We start from the raw sequence: 20,466 nt of genomic DNA on the forward strand, positions 1-20,466 counted from the left end.
TTTTTTTTTTTTTTTTTTTTTGGAGAGGTTTTTGCTATAGGGCGTGTGTGCTCACCAGAAAGACAGAGAGAGACAGAGAGATAGAAAGCAAACAATCACCCCCCAGTGGGGATGGCCACACCGCAATCCCTTCTCCTCCATTCTTTCTTGGGATCTTGGGCAAGCATGCACACGCGCCTGGCATGAATTTAAGCCACTGGGTCCAGGACTTGGAGTCCAGCAACATAGCCATTACACTAACTGCTGGTCCCAATAAATGACTTTTTAAAAGGTTACAGCAAATTCATAATTTAAGTCCATTTTACCAAAAGGCCAAAAGAAAATCTCTCCAATGTTGTGGAGGTCGGAGGGAAAAATCAACATGTCCTCCTCATCAACAATATTAGCACAATGCCAGGGAGTTCTGGGACCTGTACAAGGAGCCTGAGGGGATGCAAAGGGACAAGTGACGTGGCACGACATGTGAACTGTCTATAGCTCGGAGGACAGAACCCTAGCAACAATCTAGCCTGTCAATCTGTTGTCTTCCCTGGCAACGTCCATTCCCGAACCTCTGAAGTCAGTTCCCATACCTGTTATGGCACTAATTCTAAATTCTCATCTCTCTGTTCGGCTGTCTATCTCACTGAAACTGTGTTTCTGAAGGACTGGTGATTCTGTCCTTCTTAATTTTGTCCCCTCAATGCCCACTGCAATATTTAAAAGACAGATGTCAGTAAACATTCACTGGGTGGACTTCAATAAACTGAGACCACTGAGGCAGGCAGCTGAGGTGAGAGGTAAGAAAACTAGATTTATGGTCAGAAAGTGGACGTCAGAGCCTGCTGCAGTGTCTTAGCCTGATGGGATACTTTCGCTGAGCCTCTGTTCCCTCATATCTAACCTAGAAATAGCACCTGCCTGTGGGATTGTTGTAAACATCAAATGAAAAACAACTATAAAAGTACTTTGGGCACATGCATTTAAGTATGAAGTGTTATTATGCCAAGCAATTGGTACAGGTGGGAAAATGCTAAAGGATATATAATTAACATGGCTGGAAAACAGATAGATTATTAAGTAAAGTTGCCTAATACCATCCAGTGGTAAAATAGAAAACGGAGTCAAGTTATTCTTTCCTGAAAATATCAAACAAAAAACCTATTACATGATTTAGGCAATTCACATGGCGCTCTCTCTCTTTTAACATGGCTCTCTCTCTCTCTTTTTTAACATAAAAACAAAAATCAAACAAACAACTGCCCTTTTACTGGGCTTCAGTTCACATATCTGCGAAAAGAAGGGCGTTAGTTAGTGAATCCTTAAGGTTCTTTCCAGCTTCATCAGCATGAAGACTGCCTTCCACTCAACTCTCCCAACAGAGTGGACTGAATCCGTTCAGCAGTACTTAGAGCTTATTTCATAGCTTTTAGGAATCCACCCTATCAGAAAGGGAACAGCCGGTATTGACTTGGATTTTTCCCTTGGCTCTTGCCTTTCTGTGGTTTCAGGACAAAGGAATTTGGCCCTTGTAATGAATTCCACTAAGAAGTCACCAGAGGAGAGGTAAGTCTAAGACTATCACTTACGCAAAACAAATCCTGTGAATCCGAAGATATTTTTTGACCTTGCCCAATCCTAAATTTCCTGCAGAAAAATATATGTGCAATAAGTGTACCTATATTTATCATGATCAGATCTACCCCACTTTCAAGGCCATGCTCAAGATACTGCATCTTCTGGGAGGTTCCCCTCGATGCTGGCCTCCTCCTCCCTTCACGGATAGAGCACACCCTTTTCTCTGAGCTCTCGCCACGGCCGAAATCGCTCTCACAGATAAGTTAGGTTACTCTGTCTTGTACTGCACTGGCCTGCATTCTGATGCTGCTCACTCAGGTGAAAGTTCCCTCAGAGCATGGACTCAGTCTCACGATGCTCTGTACCCTCAATCGTTGAGCTCCTTTTGCAGACAGATGGCGTTCTTTCCATGTCTCCAGTAGCTTGCAAACAGTTCCCTCTTGAATTACAAATATTCAGTAGGGCATTAGCACATCCATGACCTCTTAAACATTTTTAACTGAATTATGTATTGCCTAATCATACCATACCAAAAATGTGTACAATTATGACATGCCAATTAATGAAAAATTTTAAAAAAATTCAAGAGGTATGTACCTAAATGCTCACTTTTCCCAATGTAGTGGAGAAAGTAATTGTTCCCTTTCCTGGATTCTCCTGTGTAAGAACCCAGAAACACCCTTGAGCAAAATCTCACAGAACAATTTCACAAAAACAACCTTCTTCATTTTATTTTACTTTGAACTTAATTAATAGTAAAGCTTAACCTGCCACCTCTTAATTACATTGGCACGTTGGTGAGGTTTATTGATCTGTGTATGAGGAGTTAATTCCAAAAGAGACTTTGACAAAAAGCACTTTCTGGGAGAACATCGTTATTCCAGCTGCTCTGCTGAAATGACCCATGGACACTGCCTCGCCAGAATCAGTTTGGCTTCCTGCCACTTATGCCAGTTTCCTAATGATCTAACACGAACGTGCAGTAACCCTTTAAAAATCAAGGCTTTTTCTTCTTCTTCTCTGGTCTTAAAAAGGAGATGAGATCTAGTAGGTGAAGTGTAAAGTTTTTTTAAAGGAAAATGAACTGGAGCTGTCCGATATCTTAAATGTTAATAGGGCTCTACTGAATGTCTAGCAAAAGTCTAACATAAACACCTGATAAATAACTAAGTATACAGCAGTTATCTCTAGAAACGTAGGACAGTCTAATCCCTACTCCATGAACCGGTACCAGTAACACACTTACAGACCTGTGGTCTAACTCATTGCCAAGGACTGAAGTGTATCTGCTTCCATCCCTCCCACTCCCCAAATTGATAATGTGGAGGCCCTAACTCCCACTGTGACAATATCTGGAGATAAGGAGATATCTAAGGAGATAATTTGGTTTAGAAAGGTCCTGAGGACAGGGCTCTCATGACGGGATTAGTGTCCTATGAGACCCCAGAGAGTTTCTACCTGGTCTCCACCACCTGGAGACACAGTGAGAGGTGGCCAAGCTAGGAAGATGGCCCTCACTGTGCTCTCCTACTGATCTTAAACTTCCAGGCTCCAAAACCATGACAAAATTTCTATTGTTTAAGATATCTAGTATGGCATTTTCTTACGGTAGTCCAAGCTAACTAACATATTCATTTAAACAATGTACTAAATATGCTCTTGGTTGAGATGAGTTGGTTTGGGCATTACATTGGGAAATGAAGAGTATGTTTGGGGGTGGAAAGTGAACAACAGGAGAAAATTAATCTTGCTCCTAAAGAGCTCACGGTCTCTATATACGTATATATGAGAGTGAGATTACCTACCAATGTAAAATAGGACTGCAAAAAGAGGTTAAAGATTAAAGCAAAGACCTAGGAGGGAGTTTTCAAAAGTACATGAACAATGTGTATTGTGAAGATCCTACGTGGGGCCAGCAGGTGGCACAGTAGCTAAGGGAAGGACTCCCACATGGATGACTACAGTTTGAGTCCCTCACCAGTGGCTTGAAAATTATCCTGGGTGTGTGAGCGTGTGTACATGCATATTCCAGATCCCAAGAGGAGAATGAAGGAGAAGGGATTGTGGTGTTGCCCTCTCCCTGGGGGATGATCTCTCTTTCTCTTTCTCTCTCTGGTAAGCTTCAAGAACCTTATGACAAAAACAAAATGAAACAAAACAAAAAAGTCCTAATAAAAAAAGAAAAACTAAAAAAAAAAAGCCTACTAATTGATTTCAACCTTTTTTGCACCAAAATAAACCTGTACTTTTTAAAAAAATAATTATTTATTTTTAATTTTATTTATTCATTTATTTATTTTACTTTGACCAAAGAGAGAGAGGGAGAGAAAGTGAGAAAGCAAGCCACCAGGCCTGGGACTCAAACCGTGGTTGTCTATGTGCGAGTGTCTAGTGCCTTAACCACCGCATTACCTGCTGGTCCCAAACCCGTACTTTAATTACATTTGTCTAAAAACTTTTTGAAGTCCCCTCATAGATTAAAGCCCTAGCAATAAAGAGAAAGGGATGCTTGTCATCAGTAAATAGCAGAGGAAAGAGTCTCAAAACAGTGGAACCTGAAAGCTGTAAAAATGAGCCTTGTTGATTTAAAAAAAATTCTCTATCTGATGACAGGCCATCTGTTAGCATGAATTTATTTAACAGCAAGGTAGATGCTAAGATTTAGAATCCAGGAGCTCAAAGTTTCCTCTTAATTCTGTGTTTATTCCTCATTTTCCAAAGCCTTTGGTCTAAGTCTTGATTTTGTTAATTTGAAGAAAGGAATGTGACAGTCTTCACTTAGCTGCTGTGGGTGGAAAAGAATGAATTTGTGCCATCAGAAAAAATGGGTAGCCCTCTGACACACTGGCATAGCCTCTTCATGAAGAGGATGAACTCCTTTTACCCTAAATGCGCCCATACTCCCTTCTCTCCAATTCTCTCCTTTAAGCCCCAGCACGTTCAGTACTTTCCAGTTCTTAGAAAAAGTATTCATATATATGTTAGGCTTCATCATAGAATGTATTTATGTGTTTCTGCTAAACTAAAATGATAAATACTCCCTTCTTTTAAAATATATATTTGGGAAGGTTATGTTTTAACTAATGTCTCATGAGCTATATCAATATAAATTACCTTAAATATTTTGTGGTATTATTAGAGCGCCCATAAAGCCAAAATAGTTCCTGTGGAAGAAGTTTACTATCATTTCAAAAAGAGTTGATATAATTTACAAACTTATCCACTATCACTTACACGCATGCGTTGTACATGCATTTGTGATTTCCAGGTTGTTGATAAGAGATTTCAGGACATCCATCTAATTTTGAATTTCAAGCCAGTCTTTGCGCTCTCTTGGCATCTGACTTTCTATACTATAAACATGGGAGACTAAATACTAAAATGACCTCTAATTTGGACTCTCAGTGCGCTTTGAAGACCATACCGTCTATCAGGTCCTCATCCCGGGGAAGAGGGCAATAAAGAGTGCCTGCCTTGCTGTAATGATGACGTCAGTCTGGTCTGGCAGCCCCTTACTCGGCAGGGAGGTGAGCAAAGGAGAGATCCAGGAAGTGAACTTTTTTATGAAAGAAAGACTGGCTCTGGGAGGGAATTACCATGTCTCATTCAAAGTCATCAGAACATCGGAGAACTTCCGCTCAACCACCTTGGCAAGTTTCATGTGCAAGTCGGATCTGCGTGTGACCTTGAGTGTAGCAGCTCTTAATGATAATTCTCTGGCTGGAAGCTAGACAGCTGGCTTCACTCTCACATCCTTCTCTTCAATCTTTTATATTTATATTTCAGCAATGACTCTGCTCATAGGCTCCCTGAGCCAAATTCTCCTTTCTTTCTTTCTTATACAGGCACGATCTCAAGTCCAAGGTACAACAAAGGGCATGCGAGTCAGAGACTGCAAAGACATCGGCATGAAGAGTGAAATCAGGTCTCTTGCCAAACCCAGGAATGGTCAAGGTTGCAATGGGCTCACCTGTTGTGATAAACACTACAGAAAAGAACAAGATGAATCAAATGTGATCCTCCCTCCCACATACCCTTGTGAAGGAGTTCACATCAGTAAAGGAAGAAGCCAAGGACTCTAGTGACTTTGCAATACCAGCTGTAGACAGGTTACATCCTACGCAGAGGAGTAAAGGAAAGCTTCGCATATTCAGGAAAGGTCAGGTCTATAATAGTTGTGGAAGTTCCAGGAAAGCCTTTTAAGGCTGGTTGATACAGATTTTAAAAGGATCAAGATGGAAAAAGGCACAAGGCAGACAACAACGTGGGCATAGACAGAGAAGCGTCAGATAACATAGTCTGGGAGGAGGGAGTCCATTTTGGGCAGCATTGTAAAAAGATTGTGTAGGAGAGATGAGACGTAAGACTGGAGGAGTATTTTAGGACCACTTCTTGCCTGAGCTGGTCTGGAACTCTAAAACTTGAATGTACATCAGAATCCTCCTCTTTCTGTCCCCAGGAGATTGGGTAAATATGGAAAGTTCCTGTTTCCTTGTGTAGAAATTCTGGGTAAGGGTCCACAACTTTACTTGTGAGGGAATTCCAAAGCAGGTGACCTCTAAAACAGCAAGTTCCAGAGTCTCATGACTTACCATCTCTCAGATTCTGCAAGTTCTCAAATGATGTGTGGGTATCATTCCAGAGGCTAAAAGCTGACTTATCATTGTCCTTTGGGGATTCCAACTAGGTAGAATTCTTTTTTGCAGGTTTTTAAATGTATGTCCCTGGGATTAGGCTCTTCTGTAGTTATTAACTGGTCAAACCCCCACAATGATTTGTGCTCAGCTCTGTCCTCTCTGAATCCTCCTTTAACTATATAACCATACAAGGTCAGTGTTGCTACTTCCATTTCACATGTGGGGAAACTGAGGTGAAAAGAAATGGGATGAGTGCACAATGGTGGCTGGTCACCCTGAGACATACTGGGTCAGTACAGTCCGTATTCTTTCTTTAAATCACTTGCTACTTCACACCAAGCCTCCTAAGTGAAAAACTGAAACTTACCTAGGATCCTTAAACTTCTTTTCTAGGTTTATTTATTTAATTTCTTTATTTCTTCAGGAATATATAAGACAGAGACAGAGAGAAGAAAAGATTAGGAGCCCCCAGTAGGTCTTGATGGTGTGATCTATCCTCACCTTAGTTAGTTGTGGGTCACAAACATGCATGTGCTCAGCAAACTCAGGGAGGTCTCTGGACACAAACCCAGAACTTTCCCATGTGGGTTGGCTTCATGGAGCATCATACCTGATAATGGTGAAGCAGGCGAGACTATCTTGGAGGAGTGACTCCATCTTGAAGGAGTGCCTTTATTATAAACTGTTAAATTCCTATGACTAATAACTCAGGGCTGATAGCTGTCTCAGGTTTCTGCCTTCCAGCAAACTTACTGCTCCTCCCTTGAGCTACAGAGTAACCTGAAAACCTTGGGTGGATTAGTACCTTGAATAGATTAGACTTCCTGTTTCTATGACTCCTCCCTTTGATGCTGTATTGGGCGGGATCTGAATCCAATCCCCAATCTGAGACCTCCCTTTCCCCAATTCTCCCATAAAAGACTGTGTCCAACCCCCAGAGAATTAAGAGTGCTAACTCCTCCCTGTCCACTGGTGTAATAAACAGTTCTCCTAATCTTTCCGAGTGCTGCTTTCCATTTCTTGGCGTCTGGTTTTCTGAAACAATGGCATCATCATCCAGCCCCAAAGGCTTATTTTTATTTTATTACTTTTCAGAGGGTGTGTGTACTTGCCAGAGAGAGACAGAGTGACAGTGAGAGGAAGAGGGAGAGGGAGAACACACACCACTAATGGGACATGGTCACGTGCTTTCTCCTCCATCTCTCCTGCCAAACTTTAAGAACATGCATGTACATGAGTCTGGAATGTCTTTCATGCCACTGGGTACGGATTTGAACTGTGGAGTTGGCCATGTGGAATCCAGCTTTCTTAACCACCAGACAATGGGGCTGGCCCAAGGTTTATTTTTATGATTGATTTTATATCCTAACTCTTTCTCAGACACACATACTCTCTTCCCTATCTCAATCCTTTTTCTTCTAATTAGAAATGTAAGGTTATAGACATTTCTTTCTTCTGAGGATTCAGAGCAGTTCTAAAGACATTCCTTCCAGATTCCAAGCTGTAACTGGGTTATTATCATTCCTTTATCCATTATGAGATATAAGATAAATATGAAAGAAAACAAGGCATAGATTCCTTCCCTATTTTCCTTCTATCCTTTTATCTCTAAAGCAGGAAGTTTACTGAACCACTGCCAACAGCTCACTCAGCCTAATGAAGTGTATAAGTAATGGGATTAAATAATCTTAAAGCATTATTACAGTGGTCTGATGCTGACATTCATCCAAACTCTGGCAAACATCGAGTGGTGAGTTCATGCTTGATTTAAAAATAAACAAACTAGGGCAGTGGGAAGGTTCTAGCATAAAGTTTCAGAGGCATTAACCTGGAAATGTGACACCCTTCACTCTGGATAGGGCTGAAGCAAACTGCCCTATTTCTACTCTCTGACTAAAATCGACTGAATCCCAGCTTTTCTAGGGATGTCTCCCTGGACCTGTAGCCACCTATGGTTAGATCTCTTCATGCCATTCCCAAAGAAAGCAGTTCTTTGAAGATATCATCAAGGCTCCGGGTTACTATTCCTGCCTGTACCATCAATAAACCATATAACCTCGGGCAAATCAGTCAGCTTTCTTGGGTTTCAGTTTTCTCGGCTATAAAATGATGTTATTGAATTTCTAAGGTTCCTCTGGCCCTTAAAAAGCATTCTGATTTTGTGACAACAGACGTTCATATAGCCAGGGTAGGAACTGGAATAAAAGACTGTGTCCAACCAGGTCTCTGAGGTTGTGGGAAATCCACCCACAGGTCTGTGTTGGCCTTCTTCCCCAGTAGTGCTGTCAGAGCCAGCAGGGAGGTAGTGAGCAGTAACCAAGATAGGCAAAGGACTGGGGGCTACTTGGGACAAAGAGCTAAAAAAACACCACTAGCAAAGGACAGTGCAGGACTATTCATTTCCCTACTGAAAGTGCTGTTGTGGAATAACAGTGTCACAATAGGAATGTATATTAAAATAAGAGTTACTTTTCAAAACATATTTGACCCCCAAATCATTTTGGTCATGAGTCCACAACTCCTACAAAACTTGACAGCATTCTTCACTTACGCAATTTACATGTTTTAACATTTTACCCTCATATTTTTTATTTTGTTGGTTTTGTGTAGGAATTTTTTTCTCAACGTAAATGTATCACTTTCATGTTAGTATACTCAACTTTCAACTTTTTCATTCTCACATGTTAGGCTTTTTAAAAACTGATCACATCATCAGCAAATATTTAGACACTTTAGTCTTCTATTTGTATGTAGAAAAGTCTCAGAAAAAAAAAAAAAGAATGATACCATGTCGTTGATTTCAATATAGTCTTCGATTTTTATGTGGAAAAGTCTCAGAAAAAAAAAAGAAAGAATGATACCATGTCGTTGATTTCAATAAAGAAACATTAGATGCCAAAGTCGCAAGCTATCATTTAGTCTTTGTGGTGAAAACATCAAGGGGAACAGCGAGGGTGGGGCGGCAGTGGCAGGGTGCTCTGTGATGCAGGGTACGATGTGGAAGACCAGGGTTCCATCCCTATGCTGACCTGTATGCGCCAGAGACAGGAGGCCATGGTCCTGGCCGGCTGGAAAAGCTAGGGAAGGCTTGCAGGAGGAGACCCGGATCAGGCTGTCCCCTCTCTCTGTGTCTCTCTAATGAAATGAACTTCATTCAAAATTTATATAAAAAGAAAAACACAGATAGGATAAAAGAACAGTTAGAGTAATGATTACTTTGATACAGAGGTTTTGGGAATGTGACAGGGGAGAATGTGGGGATTTTAATGAAATATCTCATGTTTTGTTTTAAAATTGCATAGTTAGTATTAGGCCTTCATCAGATTGTGCTTTATGTCTCTATATGTCTTACAAATACTAAAAAATAAATTAAAAAAAGACATAACATTTTCTTTGTTTCTCAATTTACATGACAGAGGCTAGAATGTAAAGAATAATATGAATGAAACAGAGGTGATCTATGCATACCTAGATCTCGGGAGAAGGTTGGCGTGTGTTTGCCTCATCCTACTAAACATAAAACAATGCATAAAACAATATTTTCTTTGATGTAATTGTAGCTGCGTCTTTATTTGCTTCTTGTTTTGTTTTCAATGTGCCACAGAATGCATGTGCTTGCCAGAGAGATAGAGACAGAGAGAGACAGGGAAAGTGAGAAAGCCCCCACCCCCGTGGAGAGAGGTCAGCAATGCTGCAATCTCTTTCCTGCCATTTCTCCTTTCCTTTGGAATTTTAAGCAAGCACATACAGACACCCAGCATGTGTCTCAAGCTGTTAGTCCAGGACTAGAACTGCTCAGTAGGCTATGTGGGATCCAGAGTTCACTACCATGTCACAGGCTGGCTCTGCTTTTATTTTTTAAAAACAAATTATGTAATAAATTTCACTAAATGCTGTTTCTATGAAAACCATCTATAGAGATGACTATGTAGGGTTTTTTTTTCCCCCTCAGTCTCTTTGTTTTGTTTTTCAATTTTATATACCAATAAATAAATTATGTTAGAAGATTCCTAATGTTATCCCAATATTGCAATCAAGGAGTAACCTACAATGTTTTATTATGTGACCTTCAATTTACTAACATTTCATTTAGGATTTCTGTATCTGAGAAAGGTAGATCAGCATACAGGTTTCATTTGTTTTGATAGAGGGGGAAATCTAGATTTAATATTGCTGCTGGGATCATGTTAGGTTTATAAAATGATTTGGGAAGTGTTTTGTCTCTTGCAAGGCTCTGAAAGTTGAAATGACATAGGAAGCATTTGTTTTTTGAAGATCTGAAAAGTCCCATTAGTAAGATTTCTTAGGTCTTTCTCAGGTAGTAGCTCCGACTTTCTTTTTTTTTTTTTTTTTGATAATCTTTATTTATTAATTCTGAGGATTATTTATACATTTAATTGCTATATATCATTTACATTGTAAAGAGACTCTACCCAGCATGACACATACTTCGGTTCAGCCCAGCCGAGAACATATGCATGTCCTCATCAACAAATAACAAACCATATCTGCATCCCACAAATACCCTATCTCTCCACTTCTTTCTCCAAATTTCCTTTCATATATATGCTCTTCCCCTTCCCCACTTTTTCCACTTTGGCTCTAGTGTCCGTAACAATTTTCAATCCTTGTGTGTTCTCCAGTCTTTCAGTCTCTGCCATAAAGTGCTGACCATCAGTATATGTTAAGGGGAGACATACAATGTCTCTCTTTCATAGCCTGACTTGCTTCGCTCAGCAACAGATCTTCCATATTCATCCACTTTCTATCCAACTCCAGGGCCTTGTTGTTTTTTATGGCTGAACAATATTCCATGGAGTATCTGTGCCATACTTTTTTAATCCATTCATCTGTTTGTGAACATTTGGGTTGGTTCCATGTCTTAGCAATTGTGAATAAGATTGCAATGAAAACAGAGGTGCAAGCACTTTTCCGATTGAGTGTTCTCCTGCCCTTTTGGGTAGATACCTAGGAGTGGAATTGCTGGATCATATGGTAGTTCTATTTGAAGGTCTTTGAGGAACCTCTACATTGTTCTCCAAAGTGGCTGGACCAATTTATAATCCTTCCAACAGTGTAGGAGTAGGAGTGTTCCCCTTTCACCGCATCCCCTCCAGCACTTATCTTTTTTTTTTTTTTCTTTTTTTAAAAATCTTCACCATTCTGACTGAGGTTAGGTAGTATCTCATTGTGGTTTTGGTCTGCATCTCCCTTATGATGAGGGATGTTGAACATTTCTTCATATGTTTTTTGGCTGTTCGTATGTCTTCCTTAGAGATTTGTTTATTCAGCTGATTTTCCCATCTTTTAATTAGGTTAATCTTTTTTTTCCTGGATAAGCTATTTGAGTTCCTTGTGTATTCTGGTTGAGGATCCCTTATCTGAGGCACAGTTAACAAAAATTCTCTCCCATTCTGACGGCTGTCAATTTATACCAATTACAGTGTCCTTTGCTGTGCAGAAACTCCTTAGTCTGATGTAATTCCACCCTACGTGGGGGATTATTGCCTATGCTTTGGAGGTCTTGCTTAAGAAGTCTTTGCCTAATTCAATGTCTCCTAGAGTTTCCCCAGTGTTTTCCACCAGTAGTTTTATAGTTTGTGGTCTTAGGTTTAGATCTTTGATCCACTTTCAGTTGATTTTTGTTAATGGCGACAGATAAGAATTCAGATTCATGTTTCTGCAGGTGGATACCCAGTTTTTCCAACACCATTTGCTAAAGAGATTTCCCTTTTCCAAGTGGATTGACTGGTACCCTTTGTCAAAGATGAGTTGACTATGTGTTTTGAGGTTTATTTCTGGAGTCTCTACTCTGTTCCATTGGTCCTCATGTCTATTTTTGTGCTGATACCATGCTGTTTTGATGATCACAGCTTTGTAATATATTTTGGAATCAAGAAGTGAGATGCCCTCTACTCCACTCTTCTTGCACAGAATGGCTTTGGTGATACAGTGTCTTTTATGATTCCTGACAAATTCTATGATTGTCTTTTCTAGATCTGTGAAGAATGTCTCTTGTAATTTTATAGGGACTACATTAAATATGTAGATTAATTTGGGTAGAACTGCCATTTTTATTATATTAATTCTGCTAATCCAGAGCTCTGACTTTCATCTATGTTTATAAAGTTATTTAAAATTTTCCTCAGAAGTTACAAATTTGCACAGAAAGTAAGTACATTTGTAATATATTTATTTCTTTTATATAAAAGTTTAAGTATAACAATTTTAAAATGACTTCCATACCTGTGTTGAGTTTCTTTTCCACTCCTAGTTGTCGGTAATTGTTGTTTGTTTCTTTTTCTGATTATCTTTACTACATGCCTGCTTTATTGTTGTTTTTAAAGAATCCTCTTCCTCATCTAAACACATTAGCATTTTAAAATTTATTGCTAATTCTTTAACAAATTACTTCTCCTTTTGGGCTGTTTTTCTTGTCCTCTTCTAGCCTTTTAGGTTAATATATGTGTATGCCTTCCTGTTGGAATTAATGATGTTAGCATTGCCTGCAACTCAGATGAGGCTGCCTCCCATTCCTGTTGCCATGTGATGTTACCATTCTCACTACTTTCTAAGAATCCCTTCCCCAAGAGTGCGTTCATGTGTTTATCCTTTTCTACACTTCCTGTTTTACTGCACTGCTATTGGCAACTCTGCCAGCTAAGGGAGAAATCGTCTCTGATTTCCCTCCAGACTGTGATTTGAAAAATGTTTTCCTAAGTCTTCATGGAGACTGGTAAAAAAGAAGAAATCTCTTTGGCTGAATAGATCAATGGACATTGATTAGATCAGGTATTCATTATTTGACTCCTATAACTAATTTATCAAAGGCAGGAAAAAAATAAGTAAAGATTTACAAAAGAAAAAAATATGACTTTACTGTTTCTGTCTCCTGTTTCATCAAGATTTTTGTATTACGTAGTTCAATATGATGTTATTTAATTTTAAAAGACTCTAAGTTGTTCCTCATTGGGAACCATGATATTTTTCGATAAAATAACGTTCTTTGGTTTATTTGATAGTTTTGTTATGAACTGTGCCCTGTTTGCTATTAATATTGTAGATAATTACTATTATTTTCCTTTAACCCAAATTTACTATTACTTATTTGCCTATTTCTTTATTTTTAATGACTAGTTTTCATGGTTCATAATTACCATTTTATTCTCTCTGGACCCCCTACACTCTTTTTTTTTTTTTTTGGAGAGGTTTTTGCTATAGGGCACATGTGCTCGCCAGGCAGACAGAGAGAGACATAGAGACAAAAAGCGAAAAATCACCCCCCAGGGGGGATGGCCACGCTGCAATCCCTTCTCCTCCATTCTCCTCTCGGGATCTTGGGCATGCACGCACACGCGCCCGGCATGAGTTTTAAGCCACCGGGTCTGGGACACGAACTGCGGTCGACTACTTGGGAGTCCTGCGACATAGCCATTACACTAACTGCTGGTTCCCGCACTCTTTTTAAATTAAATTACCTATCTGTGAAATCTTTCTTTGAGTCACTTTTCAGAAAGGGTAAGGAGGTGCTATACATTTTTTTTAGGGTTTATTTTTATTTTTATTTTTTTTACTATAGGGTGCATGCGCTCGCCAGAAAGACAGAGAGACAGGAATGTGAGACAGCACCCCCCCCCCAGCGGGGATTGCCACACCGCAATCCCTTCTTCTCCAGTCTCCTCTCGGGATCTTGGGCACACATGCACATGCGCCCGGCGTGAGTTTAAGCGACTGGGTCTGGGACTCGAACCGTAGTCGACTACGTGGGAGTCCAGTGACATAGCCATTACATAACTGCTGGTCCCCTCCCTCTATACATCCTTTTATAATGTCTATGGAATGTTTAAAGGATACTATTTCTGTAGAAGGTAAAGTTTGATATATTACTATGTAACAAAAAGCAAGCACTACTTAATATGTATGGCGTGACCGCATTTTGTGTGTATAGAGACATGTATATAGATGTGTGGTTACAGCTACATAAATATATCCATGCACAGAGGTAAATATAAATAGAAAATGAAATGTAAACTGTCATTGTATTTAAATAGAGGCATTCCATACCTTTTTCTATTTTCTATTTTCTCTCTAATGAGCATAGAATACTGAAAAGCTTAGTGTTTTTCCTTAAAGAGCTACTACCATAAGAAATACTATTCTAAACTCAATATTTCACTAAAGGATCTAAAGATAAGGCAAAAGACAACTATAAAATCCAGAGTTTAAGTCAACTATTTTCAAAATTGTGCCATTATAAAGAAATAGTAGAAAGAAATAATAATTAGAAGGAGGAAGCCTAGCAACAACACATGGGATACCCAGTGATTTCTGTTAGACACACAGAAAGAGGTGGGCTTGGAACTCAAAGGCCAGGATCTTGTCGTAGCTCTGAGTCTAGCTCTGTAGAGCTGATCAAGCTGATATGTTTTGACACTCAACTTCTTGCTCCTAGAAATAAAGGCAAAAATAATTGTACCCCTTTCCTAGGGTCATTAGGGAATAACATGAAATGATAGAATGCTTTGGAGAAGTAAAAGCACTAAAGCATTGTCAGTTATGATTATTTTTAACCAAAAAAAGAGGTTTTGCCTCATATATTGAGGCATTTCTGGGAAAGTAACGTGTAAATGCTTAAGAAAAGACAGTGGCATATGGTTTTTCATCTGTATAAGTTCAGTATCGCAGGTTCTGTAATATTGCAAGGTGTGATTCTGGCAGTTAGCAATTAAAAACTTGGAAATAGAGGGATGTAACTATAGCTGATTTTAAAATGTGGATAGTGGCAAGCTATATCTTTGTGTCTCTAGAAAGCTGAACATTACTTGCAGTGTGATGGCCTGGACCTAATACTACAAGGCGCAGCAGAGAAAAACTGTTCCTGGATGGGAAAATTCATTTTGCGTGTTGTAATGATATACAGCGATTGAATGTATTTAAGTTATACACATATATAAATACACACACGCACATGCGCGCACACACACAAAAACTATTCCTACTCTTCATTTTGTCTTTTACTTTGAAAACACCGAAACCACAATTATAAAACGGGATTAATAGTCTTCCCATCATCTATTTTATAAGGATGTAATAGGTAAGATAACATAGAGCAAAAAGAGATGCCCAGGAGTATTATAAAATGCAAAGGGCCATATAAATGGAAGGCATAACTATTTCTAGTAGGTAGCATGGTTAACCTCTCAAGAGAGTGCTTGACAAATTTTCCTCTTTCTTGAACCAGTTTTCTCCTTCCCGGGAGAGTGCTGGCAGTATAATGATGTAACATCAAGGAGAAAGTGTATGTGAGAGAGAGACAGAGAGATGTGTGAAAAAGAGAGAAGACAAACAGCCCTGTGAGATGAGAGCAGCGGTAGGCGATTAAAAGAAGTGAAGTTTATGTCGATTTTTCAGGGTTAGTTCAAACCCAGTTCCTTTCCCAGTGCTGGCCATAACTGCTTTTAAAACATTTTATTAGGAGGAATTGAGTAGGTGAAAGAACAGCTTTCCAGCAGAGGCACAAAATCCTTCCTCTCACTGTAGGTTTAAAAGTTAGAATGCTTTAACTGCGTCCATTTAGTGACACACGGGAACAGAAGTCTGTTAGCCTACCGGGTAGTTACTGTCAAGTGTTTAGTCTCCTCTGGGGTTGGCCTCCTATTTGCAGAGGCCCTTCAATTTCTTGGACTTTAACTCTAATAAAAATGTCTGTCCTGACTTCCACTGATGGAGACTTAGGGGCTGGATTCCATCCACTCTAAAGGCCCTGGCATAGGGAGGATCCTTGGCTGCCATTTTGTAAACAGACTTACTGAGAATTTCTGATGCACTGTGTCTCTAGTCCAGACGCCTTGGCAATGCTACGATGAAAACAGCAATTCTTTGGCTAAATCTATACCTCTGAGTGAGCTTGTCTCATTTAGGGCAGAAGGACACATAACAAGTGGCACTGTTACTGCCTGTCATGCTCACAGTGACATAAAAATCATCTTACGCAAAGCATGAGCCTCTTCTCATGTTGTCCTTCCATTCCTTCAATAACATCTCTTTATTTCAATGTTTCTGTAGCAACTATAGTCAGGAAAATGCCCCCCAAAATTCAAAAATTTCCTTTGGCTGATCAATAACCTATTTAGTTTTTTTTTTTTTTGGAGAGGTTTTTGCTATAGGGTGCGTGTGCTCGCCAGACAGACAGACATAGAGACAGAAAGCAAAAAATCACCCCCCAGGGAGGATGGTCATGCTGCAATCCCTTCTCCTCCATTCTCCTCTTGGGATCTTGGGCACGCACGCACATGTGCCCGGCGTGAGTTTTAAGCCACCGGGTCCGGGACGTGAACTGTGGTCAACTACTTGGGAGTCCAGCGACATAGCCATTACGCTAACTGCTGGTTCCCTCAATAACCTATTTAGGCAGAAATAAACTTAATTTATATTAGACCGGTCTCATTCCTGATCTCAGAGTATCAAACATAGGTGGCCCTTATACAGAAATAATTAAGCAATTATGTTTAATATTCTGATTCTAACACTTAAAAAAGAGGCATACTGATTGATGGCCAGGGTGTGGGTTTTCTATGTACAGAATGCCTTTAGAGACTCATTTCTACCATTGTAACAAAAGGCAACTTTGCTGAATGACATTGAAAACACTTCTTGTTCTAAGGCCTCTGCTTCCAAGAGAGGCATACATAGCTCTAGGGTTTTCCTTACTACAAACTCTATCTTCAAAACAAATTTGTTTTATTTCAGTCTCCCAGTTTCCCAGTCTCTTTGCGTTTCTAGCGTACAGCTTATTGGATTTATGAAAGTTCAGGAGAAATTAAAGTGCTAATACATCCATCTGAGGCTTTGAGGGCTGTGCTAAATTCTGGAATCAATATTGAACAAGGGTCTTTGAGTAAAGCTTAACTGAATTCTGATAAGAATTAAATTACATTTTAGAGTCAGCATGGATGGATCTCATTAAAGAAAAATCTTGATTAAAAGTTCTTATGGGGGAGAGCAGTGAAAAAGGACAGTAAGCATTTTCATTATTTGAATTCACCCAGTTCTTCCAAGCATGTGATTAAGTATCTCTCAGGTCGGTTTCCTCGTCGTAAGCGTAGTTTCGTAGTGTCGTTAACATACAACCACAACACAATTCTGGCAGCATGTACCATCGCAGAGATAATGGAGGCTGAAGCCCGAGCCCACACTCTGTTTATTTGGATTAGATTTTATTCTGTCTTGATACCAACTCAGGAAAACAAGTAAAGAATTTAAAAATGAGAGAAAGGCATGTCTGCAAGGTTAGGACAACTTCCTAAAGCCCAGAGAATCTCACTGCATGTACAAGGTTCTCACATGGAAAACCATTTAACAGAAACCTTATTATAATCCATCTCAGAGTAACATCCATTCCACTATACTTTCCTCCGCAGGCCAAATGTGTTCTACAAGGATTGCCTCCTTTCATCCTCAACAGCCTTTGGTGAAAATAATGTTGTCATCCCATGGTAGAGATGAGAAGACCAAGGCTTAGAAAGGTCACTGATCCTTTCTAAGGAGACAAAGCATTAGGTGACGGAACCAAATTCAAACGCATGTTCTTCTCATCTTGTATTCTTTCAAAATACGATTGCAATATGGTTCCTAGCTTATAAGGGGATAAAAACAAAACAAAAAAACCGAGGAGGCTGCCATGGGATCATTACTAGAGAAGCAAGAAGCAACAAGGTAGTCAAAAAAGAGATAGGAAATGAAGCGAGAGCTATAACACACACAGAAGTTTGTGGCCACTAAGTGGAAGGACCCATAGCCCCAGAGGTGCCTACAGGCTCAGCTGATGTCATAGCTGTAGAGCTCACGGCGGTAAGTAATTGCATAACGGCGGTCCAAGTCCTTACGAACCATAGTCCTATCGTCTACTTTAACAGGCAGGGACTTATGTACTGCTTTTCTTTTCTCAATGAAGATTTCACTGTGTGATATTAGAAAAATTCTTATTTCTTAAAGAGGTAAGTTTTTATTTACTGGACATCCCCTTACATATAATTGCTTCTTTGCATCGAGAGGACACTACTGTGCTTGTCTTACGTTTTTAACAAACTCAAACCATGCAGCATCTGCAAACAATATGGGAATAAGAATGTGAGCAATTAAATATAGTCCTGGCTTTCATACTGATACTTTCCTCTTCTCTGTGGCTCTGAATTCTCATTTCTAAAGGGAGAAGTTAGGCGAATGATCTTAAGACCTTTTTATATCCCCCTCCCCCAGCTTTAATATTGCTGGCTCTATAATAATGCCACATGTGTTTAAGTTGCCTTTGGGAGGAAATTGAAGTAAAATTTGATTTAGGAGATGTAAGCAATATTTAACTTTATGAGGTCTTAATCTCGAAAAACTTTCAGATCTATGCTATGGACCCCAGAGTTAGAATGAATTAGAGCTGTCAGGTTTTGGCCTATTCCAATCGGGTCACAAACTTCTCTCGTAGAGATGAACCTTAGCGATCTGCAAAGTTATGTGTGGTTCCTGGCACCCTGCACCAATGTTTCTCTTCTGATGGAATGATTAGACACTGAGTACCAAACCGTGGCTCTTGGGGGTTTGCAAAATAGCACTATTCTTTCTTTAATGTGTTAAATAGAAATCAAAATTATGCACAAGGACAGCAAGGAAATTTACTTTAGATTAAAAAAAATTGAGTTAATTAATCAGATTCTCCTATCAGAGGATGCTTAATATATAGATTAAATAACCTTGCAAAAATCTAAGATAATATAACTATGAGTATGTTTTTAGTCACCATTACATTCTTAAAATACAATCATTGTATTTTTTTTAAAAGAAAACAAAAAGTACATTTAATTGACACAAAAATGAAAAGTTATAATGTATGTGGTAATGTCTTTGTCTTGACTGATATGCACTGCATTCGTGCTGAGAAAAGCCATGTTGTACACTGTAAATGAAATGTAAATAATGATTAAATGTAAATAATAATAAAAAAGAAAGTAATAGCACAGTCACAATTGATGTTCATGTCTCTTTAAGATATTCTATAATAAAAAGTTTCTGTGTGCATTATTAAAAGCTATCAGGATCTGGGGGTTAAAAAAGCACTCTGGGTAAACAAAAGGTGATTCAGAGAGTCCAGGAGTTTGGAAAAGCACTGACAAGTCCAGAGATCCTGCAAAGTTTCCCCCCAAAAGTCCTGGGACTTCAAATACAAGGTGAGCTCCAACAAGAAGAGGTATCACTCTGCTACTTGGGAAGCCTTCTCACGCTTCAGGCTTGCACATACATGTTTGAAAGCCACAGGCAGATGATCTTCCCAGCAGACCACTAACCCACCTTTCTTACCTCATATAAATGGGGGGGACACAGCAAAAACTGCAATATGCCGATTTTCACCTACACACACACACACACACACACACACACATACACTCTTGCACACACTTTGAAGTCTGGGGAGAAATAACAGTTTTATGGCCACATTCTATCTAGTATTAGGGCAAAGAAGACATCATGACAAAGCACCTTGGGAACAAATCTGGAACTTACAATGTAGCAGGGCTCGCAGTATGCTTTCTTTTCCACAGCGTAGAAGGGCTGCCCTCGGAGCTTGTTGTTACAGATGATGCAGGTAAAGCAATCCACGTGGAAGACCTGGTCCATGGCTGTGCATCCAGTTCCTTCCCCAACGACGTTTTCCCCACAGCGAGCACAGCGGCCTAGAAGACAAAGGTTGACTGCTAAAAAAAAAAACCCAAAAATGTGGTTCGTAGGTAGAAAAGCACAGGTGGGTGAGAGGCTTGAGCTCTAGAGTGCTAGAGCACAGTCGAGTAACGATGAATGGTGACAACTCAAGGCATGAGGGGCTTCAAAGTTCACAGAACACATAGAATGCTAATTTGTTTTGGTGCAAAACATTCTGAAACCCATGCAGTTTCTTCATAATATGCATTTTCCATAGCTGAGAGACCACATATACTTGAAGTAAGAAGAGTGGATTTCAAATGTGCCCAACACAAAGTCATGATGACGTCTGGGATGGTGAACATATTCTGTATTCTAATGTGATCATTGCATACTGTACATGTGCTCTGAATAACCACACTGCACCCCCAGAAATACATACAAGTTTTATATGTAAATTAGAAATTATATTTTAAACAGTCAAGAAGTACTTCAGTCCTTTCAAAGCAGCCATCAGTGAGTAAAACAACAGATTCATAATATCAACAGCAGCAAAAGAGGCATTGTGGCTGGGGGGCGCCACGCC

At 39.6% G+C, this 20,466-nt stretch overlaps 1 protein-coding gene across 8 annotated transcripts in view; it reads right to left on the bottom strand.

Moving 5' to 3' along the window:
- Positions 1–20,466, bottom strand: part of LPP (LIM domain containing preferred translocation partner in lipoma) — a 791,955-nt gene that overhangs the window by 105,280 nt on the left and 666,209 nt on the right. For all 8 annotated transcript variants that reach the window (XM_027775024.1, XM_027775025.1, XM_014590977.2 and 5 more), the window contains one exon: positions 19,746–19,915. In XM_027775024.1, the coding sequence (XP_027630825.1) occupies positions 19,746–19,915 (170 nt within the window). The remainder of the gene's footprint in view (positions 1–19,745; positions 19,916–20,466) is intronic.

This window comes from Tupaia chinensis, unplaced genomic scaffold, assembly GCF_000334495.1.
Source record: "Tupaia chinensis unplaced genomic scaffold, TupChi_1.0 Scaffold000515_1, whole genome shotgun sequence".
Taxonomy (NCBI): domain Eukaryota; kingdom Metazoa; phylum Chordata; class Mammalia; order Scandentia; family Tupaiidae; genus Tupaia; species Tupaia belangeri.